Raw genomic sequence first — 14,561 nt, 5'->3', positions numbered from 1 at the left:
ATTGTCCGATACTCAGAACTTTTGGTATCGGATCGGGATCGGTTCTGAAAAAATGGTATCGTGCCACCCCTAGTTTTGAGCAGTGGACAGCAGACAGTTTGGGGGAAAATGTTGCTGTGCTTAGCAAAAACATATTTTTGTTATTATAATTTTTTTCATAAAAAAAAAAAAACATTTTGGTCAAAGCAACCGCTGACACAGTCATTTCAATGCCCATTACATTCCATTAATGTTTACTCAGACCACACAGATGGTAACCGGACATGATACAACTGCACCACAGTATATCAAGCTATATATAATACATTATGGATTGTTTATTATGAATTATGCAATTGTATAGGGGTGTCGAAAATTAATCGTTTCTACGATGCATCGCGATGCAGTCGAGGACGATTCGGTGTCGATTCAGTAACAGACCATAACCTATTATAACGTACTGATGCTTTTCTGACGTCATTTGTTGCATACGTGCTTTGTCGCGGTAGCATACATTAGGCGTGTTCGGCTTGAAGCGTGCTGCGCAGAATGATCAGTGTATGACATCACCCGTGAGAGCGATTCGAAAGCATAAGGATCCGTCTGCTCTCTTATCGCTCTTGCTGTCATACACTGCATACACTGATCATTCTGCGCAGCACGCTTCAAGCCGAACACGCCTAATGTATGCTACCGACGTATGCAACACGTATGCAACAAATGACGTCAGAAAAGCATCAGTACGTTATAATAGGTTATGGTCTGTTACTGAATCGACACCGAATCGTCCTCGACTGCATCGCGATGCATCGTAGAAACGATTAATTTTCGACACCCCTATACAATTGCATAATTCATAATAAACAATCCATAATGTATTATATATAGCTTGATATACTGTGGTGCAGTTGTCCGGTTACCGGTTACCATCTGTGTGGTCTGAGTAAACATTAATGGAATGTAATGGGCATTGAAATGAAGCGGTTGCTCGTAATCTGTTGGATTACACACATTTGGTAATGTATTCTGACTACTGTTAGGTTACTTTTAGTAGGGGTGGCACGATACAATTTTTTCAGAACCGATACCGATTAGATACCAAAAGTTCTGAGTATCGGACAATACCGATACGATACCGGCACAGGTATTTTTTTTATTTATTTTTTTCTATACCTCAGTGTGTGTTGACCTGATCATCACTCTTTTGTGTGTTACACACAATCTACTAAATATAGACAACTTCAATATAAAGAAAAATAACAAATAAAAAAATATATAATCATAATAAATGAGAAAAATACTATTATAAACTAGGTTAGTGGATAATTCAACAGCAAAAGTTACTCTACAAAAATGAGTTCACAATAATTTTATAAAATCTAAACATTTAAAGAAAAAAAACATTATTTAGTGGGGGAAAAAATAAAAGTAAATAAGTGTAATCTGGTAAAATGTTACACATTGCTCTTTGTATTGTAATATACATTCATGAAAAACAAGTAAATATAATTATATATAAATATATGCAATAAATTAAATACATTTATTTTACATTTATAGCACAGTAATGAGGCAGCAACATATGATAGATAAGACAGAACAAGAAAGGCTATTAACAATCTTTCATTGCGCAAAAGTATTATAACATGAAAGGCTCCAATACAGAGCGGCTCAAAGCGCTTATGCGCATCCTGTGCGCAAAATGATGCACTTGAACCAACACGGAGTCACAACGCGCAGTGCTCTGCATAGAAAAGTTCAAAGCACAAAGGGAAGAGATATTGATGCGTACTGTATTATATCTGTGTGTTCATTTATTGAGCCTTTTCTTTTAACAGTTTTAAATTTCAGTTACTGTGCGCGTGAAGAACAATTCATAGTGCTCTCTACTCCAGTGTAGTGAGTGATCTCTAACAGACACCCGGTAGAAAGTAACATGATTTAGAATTAGCACAAATCTCCAGCAAGATCAAGTCCTTTTAAGCAAATCCACTGATGTTAATCTACAGATCAAGTATAATAATAGGAACATTGTATCATCCTAGAGAGAGATTCGTCGTCTTGACTGTCGCAACCGAACGCGACGCGCAGTTTGAATACTGAATGGAGGATGACTGACAGCCGCAGCGGAGAGAAGAGTTTACGAGAACTTGAATTTAACGACTTACATATTCATCTGTACCTCACATTAAACTATGGAACGGTTTCAGAACACTTGAAATATAGTGCATGGAAACTTTCTGGTGCTTTCTAATGTTTTTGTGCCTTTCGTAAGGCTTAACAATAACACAGAATAGTATACGCACAATATCGGATTTGGATCGGTCTCGTCTGACCGATACCCCGATCCAGCAGAAAGTGTCAGTATAGGAGCGATACCGATACTGAATATCTGATCGGCGCACCCCTACTCAAAACTCTCCTAGTGTAAGTGACAGCTACACACACACACATTTGCATATGTGGTTTACGGGGACTCCATAGGCATAATGTTTTTTATACTGTACAAATTGTTTTTTCTACCCACTTGACCTACCCCTCACAAAACTTTCTGCATTTTTAGATTTAAAAAAAAAACACTGTTTAGTATGATTTTAAGCCATTTGGTTCATGGGGACACACATTTGTGTCCTCATAAACCATACATCAGAACACATTCACACAAAAGAGTTTTGACTAGTTTTATTCTGCAGTTAGCTTTACTTTGCAAATTTTGCTGCAGAATAAAACTGTTTTTCTATTGTACTGACACACACACACACACGATGCACACCCTCCCATTTAGTCCTTGGACAATGATTTTTCCAGATAATGTACCTCACTGCATTAAAATATGCTGCAAGCATTACAAAGACCTTAAACTAACCAGTCAGATGCATCTGTAAAATCGCCATGCTCTGTCAAGAAATAACAACTACCACTTCCTATATTTTTGACCAAGACAAAAGATTTTTGCAGTCCAATAAAAACATCCAAAAACAGTCATGCAGTGTTAAATTTACTACAACAGCTTTGAGTCCTGTCTAATGGAATTGACCATAGAAGTTGGAAAAGTCTACATGCCACTAAGTACACGGCGCAGATTAGAAGGAGAAAGTTGCATTAGTCATAATGAAAATACATTGATTATGGCACTCACCTTCATGAGCCATCGTGACTGTGTCCTCTTTGGTGCTGTTATTGTAGATAATGACAGCCGAGGCATTAAATGCAGCTGCCTTAAGGATCTTCTCCTTGAAGGTGCACTTCCCTCTCTGCATAATGGCCACCCAGTGTGTGGTTTTCGGAGGGACTACAAACCGGATGTGTGGACAGCAGCCTTGCAAATCCACCTCTAAAAAGAAGAAAAGAAAGTTAGAAAGCCTCAATTCCTGTCTTCATTTACATTTTGTACAGCACACAATACAAGTCACACTCATTTGCTCATCCTGTTTCGAGTTTTTGCATTTGCTCATCCTGTTTTGAGTTTTTGCAGCAATATAGAAATACATACTTTTTATATATACTGTATATACTATGTAGAAATATAGCCTAGACTGCAATAGAGATAGAGATATAGACAGCAATATAGACATATATTAACTTAAGTCTTTATTTTACATTTGATTCATACTTCAAAAAACAAAACCTGGTATCAATTATGAAATTCTACTGGTGTTGACTATTGAAATTTGGATGTCATCTCAAGACCTGCTGTATATCCTTATGCGCTAACACACAAAACTATTTAATATTGTATACCACTATAAAGTACAGTTCAGAAGTCAGTAAGATTTTTTTGAAAGAAATTGATACTTTTATTCAGCAAAGACACATTAAATTAGACATTTCTAAAAATTGACATTTCTAAAGATATAAAAGATTTATATTTCACATGGCCTAAATGTTGTTCTTTTGAACTTTCTATTAATGAAAGAACGATGAATAGAACGAAAAAAAAAAAAACTCATCTCAGTTTCAACAAAAATATTAAGCAGCACAGCCGTTTTCAATATTAATCATAATATGAAATGTTTCTTGAGCACCAAATCAGCATATTAGATTGATTTATGAAGTATCAAGTGACACTGAAGACTGCAGTAATAATTCATAAAATATTCTAAACAGATCCACCAGAATCTAAAGAATCCAAAACAAATCGTCTTAAACTAAATAAACTTAATTATTACTAGTTTATGCTTAAACGCACCCTCACTGTCACTGTTGACTTGAAGGCGCTCTGATGAGTTGGGCTGTGCAAACTAATGCCCTGTCACTTCCAAACACTGACACATACGTCGAAGCCGCCTGGCCTGCTCTCGAGGAGAGGTGGAACCCCCACAGGAAGGCAGAGCAGGTCACGATAATTGCTTGTCTTTAAAAGGTAATACAAAGGCTTTTGCTTGTTCCAGCACCCAGCCCACCTCCCCAGCAAAGCCCACCGTCCTTCCCTCAAGGCATTCTTGCAAGACTTGTGTACTAAGCGCAAAAATGCAAGAAGGGAGAATACAGAAAGAAATCTCTTTACCATCAGGATCACACACACATACACAAATGCAAGCACTTTCACATATCTGGGCACGCTCATATAGACACAGAAGATGAAGCAGAATCAAATATTCATCAGTTTGCAGCATCAACACTGAGATAATGTTGGTGTTTAGGTGTGTGTGTGTCTTTTACTGGGGTGGAGGAGCAACAAGACGAGTCCAGAAGCAAATAATGTTGGTCCACAAGCTAATACTGTAGAACCTATGAGCACCATAATATTAGTATCAGCATAAATGATTCATGCAGCTGATCTGCAGCAGCCGATGAGTAGAGCTGAGATACAGTTGTAATATGAATCCAAAAATCACACCTGATATTAAAGCATAAAAACAGCCTGATGAGAAAATAACAAATGCTCACAGGAGGAAATGAATTCACAATGATATATTTCCACAAAAGAACCTTTAACAACAAAATAAAAAAATAAATATAGAATTTAATTTTGGCATTTCATATACTGATTTCATGCTTGCGTTCATCAAAATGTGTTCATTAAATTAAAATGTTTAAATAATTAATGCGCTGTAATTGCAGTTAGTACTAAAAGTCCTTTAAGGTCGAGGTTGGTGTTGCAGTGTTATCAGTGCTGAGAGGGCATATTTGGGTTCGTAAGGAAAGCTGGTGAAATCTGGTCTTCTATTTGATCTTTCTCCAAATTGCGTAAGGTTATATAATGAGCAACTCAATGACATCCCCAAAAAGCAAGAACACATGAAACAACCGGGACGGTTCAGTTCTGCATTTCAGCTTTGACATGGAAATATTCAAACTGTGAATGTGAGTGTCCTTAGCATGACAGCTTTATTAGCAACTTGTTACACATGGTTATATTATATATTATTAATTGTATACATTACATTTTTTTGTATTTTGATGTTTATTTAAAGGGGTCGTATGATGCTTTTTTAAAGATCATTATTTGGTGTATTTGGTGTAACAGAGAAAGGGGAACAGAGTCGCGTGACAGACACAGTGATGAAGCTGGTATGTGTTTGTAGTACACAAGCCACGGTTAAGACAGCTGACTCCACTGTGATGTGACCCCCTCTCTCTCTGACTCCACTGTGATGTGACCCCCCCCTCCCTCTCTCCCTCTCTCCCTCTCTCTCTCGCTCTCTCGCTCTCTCGCTCTCTCTCTCTCGCTCTCTCTCTCGCTCTCTCGCACACACACACACACACACGATGCGCAAAACTCCGCATTTGAACAGTCAATAGCACATACTTAAACTAATAACAAAACAGTAGCTGATTCAGAAGCGCCAGATTGTCATAGCATTGACAATTGTCAATTGTCAATGCTGACTTGCATTGTCATAGCAAGTCAGAATTACCTCCTCTCCTAGGTTCATGAAACGGTCATCCATGTAAGTGATCTTAAAGATTCCTAAATGCATCTACTTTCGGAAGGCCAAATAAAGTGATTTTGCTTTCGCCTAGAAACACACAGTGTCTCCCTGACATGGCTGCTTCAACACTAACTGCGGTTACTGAAACCACGCCTTCTTTCTTTGCATGCACATTTGGGCACATTATGCAAATATTTCCACATAGTGAGGTAGATATGTGGGGGCGTGTTAGAACGAGCCGTTTTAGGGGGGCATGGCAGAGTCTTAACTTTGATAAAGAATATCTCTTTGGTTTTGAGACTTTAGTCTTTGCAACTTCAGGGATCTTATCTATGCACAATCAGCTTGTAACACTCCAAAGAGAAAGGAAAACTTGAAATCGCATCATATGACCCCTTTAATGTTTAGAAAATGACAATTACACAGATCAGGGTTTTAAATTGTATTTAGACGTGTCCAACATTTTGGTTTCAAAACCTGCAAAAATGTCAAGCTCTATATAAAATGAATATAAAAATAACGATAATGTGGGAAATTCCCTCAAACATTTTTTTCACCCTAAAGCATGTAGGCTGAATGAGTAAACTAGAAAATACTTTCTGTGAGACTGTAATTTCACAAATGGCACAAATGCTATTGCGTCTTCCCTTTTCAAGAGAACTCAAAGCAGTACTCACGTGCTCTTTTCTGTGCTCTCACACCCAAAGCGCACGCACACAGAGCTAACTCTCTGACAGCTCGCAAGTAATTTTTCACCATTTATTACACTTAAACTGTCAAATACACACAATATTGTCAAAATGCCTGTTTAATGCCAGTCGGTTATGTCTTAAGTGAACGCAAAAGGTATGTCTAACAGTATACTGGATCCTTGCATTCAGTCTTAAAGTGACAGCAGCCTACTGTATATACCTGTTACTGTCTGTTTTAATCAAACAACAAAAAACAAAAACAAAATCACTCACTGGGTTAATCTCTATTTATTTATAGAGAGAAGACAATTAAGTGTTATTTTACATTTGATTACTTTTTTAAATTTCTGAACCAGAATACAACTGTTAGACCTACCTAAAAACTTAAAGCAGTGCTTATTATTTCATATGCATATTTATTCTGTTGTATGTATTTATGCTATTGCTCATAATATATTTATTATGATAAATATAATAATATTTTGCTTACGGCCATATCACCCTGTCTGCGCCCGACCTCGTCTGATCTCGGAGACTAAGAAGGGTCGGACCTGGTTAGTACTTGGATGGGAGACCGCCTGGGAATACCAGGTGCTGTAAGCTTGTTTGATTACGTCTTTAATTGATTTTTCCGTACATTTCTGCCATATGTACATTAACTGACAATCACCACTGATAAGCTACTACTAAATATTGTAGAAACCTAATTTGCTGTAAAGTTGCTTTGCAACAATTTGTATCGTGAAAAGCGCTATACAAATAAACTTGAATTGAATTTAATATTTGTTCTGATCTTAGTACTGTGTTTACTTGTCTTTTTTATAGCTAAAATAAATTCAAATTTAAGTTTGAAATCAAGCTTCCTTGGGCCGTGTAAACTATTGCACATTGAATTTACCCTGGCCTATACCACCTTCTACATTACAGTTTTGCGATTACAAATTTTGTAACTTTTATATCTTCCTGACAATATAAATAATAATCAATACTTTGAGGAAACATTTAGGAAAGATAATAATTTCTTATAAAAAAAATGCCTCCCTCCCCCCATTTCCCCCTTCAAATTCAGAAATCCCCACTATAAGAATCACCTAAGTGGGGAATTCTAAAACGAGGAACCTTTACTTGTTTGAAGATTTTGTCTTGCAATAACTGGAACATGGCGGAAAGGTTGAACTTCGTAAAGGCAGTCGATCATGTGTTAATAAGGTTGTGCACAAAAGCTAGGACATGCCAAAATATTCAGTTTTCGGTATTACATTTTGTTAATTAATTATTTTTTCTACATTAATAGAATATCATTTAGTTTATGACTGAATTATGACATTGGTGCATGATTGTTGGATACAACAAGAGTCAACTCCTCTGATGTGAGACAGAACAAAATCCCCATTTTAAAGAGAAGTGCGTTTAAACTGTATCCAATTTGTGTAAAATGCCAAAACTCTCCATCTGTCAGAGAACCATGTGAGAAATTCATCAACAGCAATGCCATCAGTTTGGCTAGTCATCAAATGGTAATGACAGCTTCTAATGGCGCTTTTCCACTGCATGGTACGGCTCGGTACGGTTCACTTTTGGGGGGTTTTCCACTGAGTACAGTACCTGGTACTTTTTTTTAGTACCACCTCGGTTGGGGTTCCAAGTGAACCGTACCGTTACCAAAACGTGACGTGTAAACTCTACTGATCTCGGATTGGCTGGAGAGAATCGTCACTACCTGCGTCACTGAACTTGCGACACAAACAAAAGAACCGCTAGATTTAAATCAGCACAGCCAGCGAAGGATCGAACGCAACTGCTTTGAACGAGCGCGCCTTTTTTAACAACCAAAAAGTTTTGTTGTCTGTTGCGGAAGAACAGACGTTCCTCTCGTTGATAGCAGAGGAGCGGATCCAGCAAGAGATTGATGGGGCGACGCGGAATGAAAAAGTTTTTTTTAGGAGTCGTGGTAGTAGGGACGGCGCAACTATAACGACATGTGAATAATCCCGCCCACTCTAAAGCGGTACTGAACTGCAGTGGAAACGCAAACCGTGCCGAGCCGAGCCGAACCGTGCTGTGCCGTGCCGAGTCGTACCACGCAGTGGAAAAGCGCCATAAGTACCACAGAACATGGTGCCAAGAAACCAGAACCAAATAAAATCCAATACAGTATTTGCATTTTTATCTTTATCATTTTCTCCTTTCCTTTAGTTTCTCAAGTGAGTCATCTGCATAAAATTTGATACAATTTGTGATTTACCCTTTAGACTAATTCATGATCTAGTTAGGGCAAAAGTGCAGGAATGTGCACACAAATTTAAAAGCAATCTTAATAAGATGTCTTATTGGAGAATTGAGATTCCATGTCATATGTCATCTAAAGCAGTGAGAAATCCTTGTTAAAGTACCTTTTCAGTCTAGCTCTACTTAACACACAACCAGAAATTCTTTGAACTTAATGACTACGCATGTTCACTCTTCCAAAAGCTTCAGGCTCTACATGAAGCTACCATCTTACCTAGTAAAAGCTGGTAAAATCAGGTTTTGTTTGATCTTTCAGAAAAGAGAAATAAACACTGCCTGTCTGTTTTTGTTTTCAATTTCATTGCATCACCATTTGAATGGACTAAATGCAAAGCCTGCAAATGGACAAATGCAAAACAAGAAAATATTCAAATGCATGTTCTCACATGTCCACTCTCTGCTCTCTAGTAAAATGGGGAGAATTACTACTGTAGAAGTAGAACATGAGGCAAAAGTTAATGCAGTCATCCAAATGGATGCTGTTATGAGGCTTTGCCGTTACTACATCATTCCTACATCACTAGACCATGTAGCTGCCAAATAAATGTATGCAGTTTACAATGAAGACATGAATATTAATATCAGAACACACTTCTAATGGAAATGTTATCTGCAATTCTGGACATAATAATGACCCACGTTTTCAGAGCCAATAACGTTGGTTCAGAGGCTGGTCAAGCAATCTGGCACTAGGTCATTTCTGCCAATCATTAGCTGGGACGAACAGATTGTCTGTAAAATCAAATTGGGATCTTGTCCAATAGCTAGTCGGAGCATTATGGTTTTCACAAATTAAATGCAGTGCCGGAGGACATGTGCTTCCTAGAAACCCCTGTCTCCATTAATTCTAATCAGACAATGTGTGGCATGAGAGTTGATCAGTGGGAGCTTAAAAACCAAATTGATCCTGTGTATCTGGGGTACGTCTGCTTGTCATCACCGGACAGTGGGGACACATCAGCATTAATTATTATGGGTGCATATTTATAAAGTTACATTATATACAATCAAGTCAACAACTCAGCCATAAAGTAAACAAAACAATAGTAGAAAAACAAATTTGTTGAAAAACAAATGTAAAGCTGCCATTTGATATTTCTGCTATTTTGATATTTGTTGAACCCTTGACATGCACTTCCTTAACTTTAAGAATAAAATGAATACCAAATGATTTGTCATCTATACCAGGGGTCGTCAACAGAATGTCTAAATAAATAAATAAATAAATAAAATATGCATTAAAATACAATGCAATATTATGTTAATTTTGTTAATAAATACAATTAATCTGATCATGACATTAAAACAATAATGATTAAAATAATGATTCTATTCTAAATATAATATGATCTGATATCATTAAATATTATTGTGATTTTATTGAGGTATCATGATCATAATTCATTATTTTATTTCCGTTGCAATGTGAAAAGCTTGGCCTGACATTTTGGTAGACAATTCATACTGTTATACAATGACTAATCTATCTACACGTATGAAAAATAAAATACTGTATACTGTACATAATACTGTACACAAAATTACGTATAATGCCCGTTTAAAGCATTATTCACCTTTCCACAGTTCTGTATAGAAACAAAAGACTCTGAAAACAATCCTAAACTGATTCTTCTCAACCAGAAATAAAACAGTGTCAAACGTAAAATAAAATCAAAGTATGTGCAGAACACATCTGCTGCCTTCAAGACATTTTATCTTTGTTTTTACACTTCTTGTCTGCACAACCACAACAGGCATTTGCAAGCTTAGGAATGCTAGATACCATCAGCAGAGGCAACAAAATCCTACCATCAGACCACCTGCACTGCAACCAGACAAACGTCACAATAACCCATATCTCAGTAAGTTATCTCTCATTTCTCCCTGTGGGCGTCAGAAAGATACAACTTGGCTTTGCAAACCTGAACAGCTGGAACCTGTTATTTTGCTGTATCTGAAACAGAATGTAATATTTGCATCACACCAAGAACAATTTTCAGGTTAATCTACAATGAGTAGTTTTAATCACTTCAATATTACATAATGCTAGGCCTGGGCGATAAAACGGTATCGATATTTATCGACGGTACACCTTCTTCGATAACGATAGAAAAAATGTTCGATATAGCGCACGATATAGGCACGTGCTATGAGTGACGCAGACAGCACACACAAAGACAAACACATACTGAATTGAGTGCTGTGCCTGCCTGTGATGAGGAGATTGTGAATAAAGAATGAATATTAGTTGAATTTAAAATAAACATTTGCATTTGAATGTTAAATGTGCATCAGGGAGCGTCATCAGTGGCGCGCGAGATGTGGTGATGATGATGTAAGTGACGTTGTAGTTTAATGTTTTGTTAGTCTAGCCCACGAGACACGCCGCTGCTGCGTTATTCATTCAAAATATTAGAGAAATATAGAAGCTCAATGCAGAGAAGATCTTGATTAGGTTAAAACCGAAACCAAGCCATTCACACAAAACGCATATTCAGCGCATTTTTAGACGGACAAATATGACTGCTGCACTCGCGTCTCACACAAGAGATGTATAGAAAGCCATGCAAAGTTAAAACAGTTTAAACTTTTAGAAAACACGTCACGAATTTGTGGAGGTTTATTCCTTTCCACTGCGTCTCGTATGTTTTTAAATGCAATCTGTGTGATGGGCGCTTTGGCTCTTTGAATTAAGCAATGCATAAATACATGATGCTATTTTGTTCATAATTGTTTATGCAATTTACGAAATTATATTTGATTTTTATGAGTTAATTTAGACGTAATGCATGTTTTTTTATAGACAGTTTCCTTGCGTTGACCATTTAAATGTGCTGCATTATTACCTATATACCTATTTAATCTGCATATAAAACATTAGATATTTGTTTAATTTTTATTTTGTGTTTGAGTGTTAAAACAAAAAATATTTGTTGTTTGTCTCAATAAATTTGGTTAATTTAAAAATACAGTGGTTCAATTTAAAAAAATATTTCTATTGCTCTTTGTTTTAAAAAAAGGTTATAAAAAATGTCAATAATTATTGATACCGAACGATATGAAACATTATATCGTTGATACATTTTTTTTTAGCTATATCACCCAGCCCAACATAATGCACACGTTAAACTCCAGGAAAAGCTTTCAGACAGACGCCAAGTCATTCATCCACAGCAGAACTCCCCGACAGAAAACCCCGTTAGACTGATATGTGCCTAAATCTCCTGACAGAAGTGCACATGAGAACTGTTGATGATGACAAGGCACTTCACATCTAATGTATTTAAATCTGGCTATCTGGCTAAGTGGTAAAGTTTGCAGCAGAAGACATGCTAGAGAGAGGAAGAGAAAAGGGAAGATACTTCTACATTGGAAAAATATTCAAATCACAATTTCTAAAAATGGAAATTGATGGAAAAGATGGAAACATTAGACAGTGTGATATATTATATTGTAATGAAATAATGTTAATTATACTTAATTTATTGTTTTTTTTTTCTCCATTAGCAGCAAAAGCCAGCTCTTTAACGGCATCCTCTATGAGGAAGTGACAGTTTGATGAATTCTGGGATGTTTTGTGGTATAAGTTGGGTTTGTTTGCCTCAAAAACATTCCATCTTGTTTGATAAAATTACAGATTACAGAAATTTGTATGATAATGTAAACATTCCAAAAGTTAACATACTCTAGTAAGCTAACTCGCTAAATATTAGCGCTTTAATATAAATTATAGCATATTTCTGAAATTATATTTCCAAAATAAACAAATCCTTCAATTAAAACAAGCATGTTATAGAGTTCAAAAGGTCCTGCATAACAGCAATTAGCTCACTGTTGATGACAAATATTTGGCCTGTTACAGTATAAAGTATTTCACTGCTGCTCATCAGCAGAAATTGTTTGATGAGCAGCTCACTACATTATCTCCAATGCAGACACACACAAGTGCTGTTCTGTTCATGATAAGCTGCTGTAATAAAACTCAAAGGACAAAAACAAGTAAGTAAAATAGCAACTTGTGCCTTCTTCAAGTGTCTTGAGCAAGATGAAGCAAATGTCCTGTGATTCAGAGCGGAAAGGAGCTGAAATTGAACTCAGGTTCAGCTAAAGCAATCACTAACAGCACTGTGACTTTAAGGGATGATTTAAAGTGCTTCTTCAAAAACAAATATAACCTACAATATTATTTCAGACATTTTCAGAAGAGCCAAAAACCATTAAGCATTTGTGTGAACATAAACCTGGTTTACAGTAAATCTTTACCGGACCACTACAAACTACGTTCAGACTCGACACTAATTTGATTCTCTGCAGCTCGTCTCCTAACATTGTGTTCATCTCAAATGAGAATACATTACAACCTCACATGTAGCCACACAGAGGAAAATCACAGGTATTATGAAAAACACAGGCAGCCAATTTTGTTTCCTCAACCCTGCTGGCCCTCTCCAACCTCATTTCATATGACAACAACACCACTGCAATCAATGTCCCAACATAACTCCAGCTCACATTTCCTGCCTGGATCAATTAGAATCATATGGCACGTCACATGGTTCCTGTCCATTCTTTCATCTCTGTTTGTTTTTACAAATGGATTTTTCTGTTCTTTGGGTAGTAGCAAATCAATGGACTGTTTCCACGTCACATGAGACTTAAAAACCTCTTACACTGCAACCTGCAAGTGTTAACTTATAGTGTAGAGCTTTTAGCAACTGAATTAACCCATGAAAACTTTGTTTTGTTGGTATAAATTAATGTATCTATGTTGATTCAGTGATATTAAAGGATTAGTTCACCTAACAATGAAAATTCTGTCATTAATTACTCACCCTCCTGTTGTTCGAAACCCGTAAGACCTTCGTTCATCTTCGGAACACAATTTAAGATATTTTTGATGAAATCTGAGGGCTCTCTGACCCTCCCATAGACAGCAAGGTAACTACCACGTTCAAAGTCCAGAAAAGTACCAAGATGATCAACAAAGTAGTCCGTGTGACATCAGTGGTAGTGGGACTACTTTGTCGATCATCTTGGTACTTTTCTGGATACTATAGTCGCACCGGTAGTGACGTCATGGCTGTCGCCGGCCAACGAGTTGGTGTTTTTTCAATGTATGCTTCAGACACGGGTCACGACGAGGCGTTCCCCCATAGCTACCCCTAGAGGACGCAGTGTCTCGTTCCCTACTCAGGGAACCATGGTTAAATAAGTAACCTGAGACGTTCTTCTGGATTACTGCTACGTTTTTATCAGCTATTTGGACTCTCATTCTGACGGCAACCATTCACTGCAGAGGATCCACTGGTGAGCAAGTGATGTAATGCTAAATTTCTCTAATTAAACTCACTACATATTGGAGTAAATTTTCAGCAAATTTTCAAAAATTAAAACGTCTTGACAATACGTGGTAGAGTGCTTCAAACATAATTGTATGAAAAAACGATTCTTCAGCATTAATATTTTTCATTCAATTTAGTATCCAATATCTGTGAATATAATTTTTATGGGATAGTACCACTCGAGCCACTATCTTTCTCTTATTATTGTCTCTTCAACAAGAAAGAAAATGAAATAAAAACGAAAAATAAAAACCTATACGAGAAAAGTACGTGTCCACTCAAATTTATATTAGGGCTGCACGATTAATCGCATGCGATATTTAACGCGCATCTTGTCAGAAAGCCGGTTCTGTAATCAGCGGTAAATCTCCATCACCTGCGTG

At 36.8% G+C, this 14,561-nt stretch overlaps 1 protein-coding gene across 1 annotated transcript in view; it reads right to left on the bottom strand.

The window, feature by feature from the left end:
- Positions 1–14,561, bottom strand: part of LOC107692814 (E3 ubiquitin-protein ligase RNF130-like) — a gene marked incomplete at its 3' end in the record, with an annotated part of 51,747 nt that overhangs the window by 29,563 nt on the left and 7,623 nt on the right. Inside the window, exon 3 of the mRNA XM_016492016.1 lies at positions 3,119–3,313. Within this exon, the coding sequence (XP_016347502.1) occupies positions 3,119–3,313 (195 nt within the window). The remainder of the gene's footprint in view (positions 1–3,118; positions 3,314–14,561) is intronic.

The sequence above is a fragment of the Sinocyclocheilus anshuiensis genome, unplaced genomic scaffold, assembly GCF_001515605.1.
Source record: "Sinocyclocheilus anshuiensis isolate Anshui unplaced genomic scaffold, SAMN03320099.WGS_v1.1 scaffold774, whole genome shotgun sequence".
Taxonomy (NCBI): domain Eukaryota; kingdom Metazoa; phylum Chordata; class Actinopteri; order Cypriniformes; family Cyprinidae; genus Sinocyclocheilus; species Sinocyclocheilus anshuiensis.
Note: the sequence above shows the minus strand (reverse complement) of the source record. Positions and strands in the feature narration are given on the sequence as shown.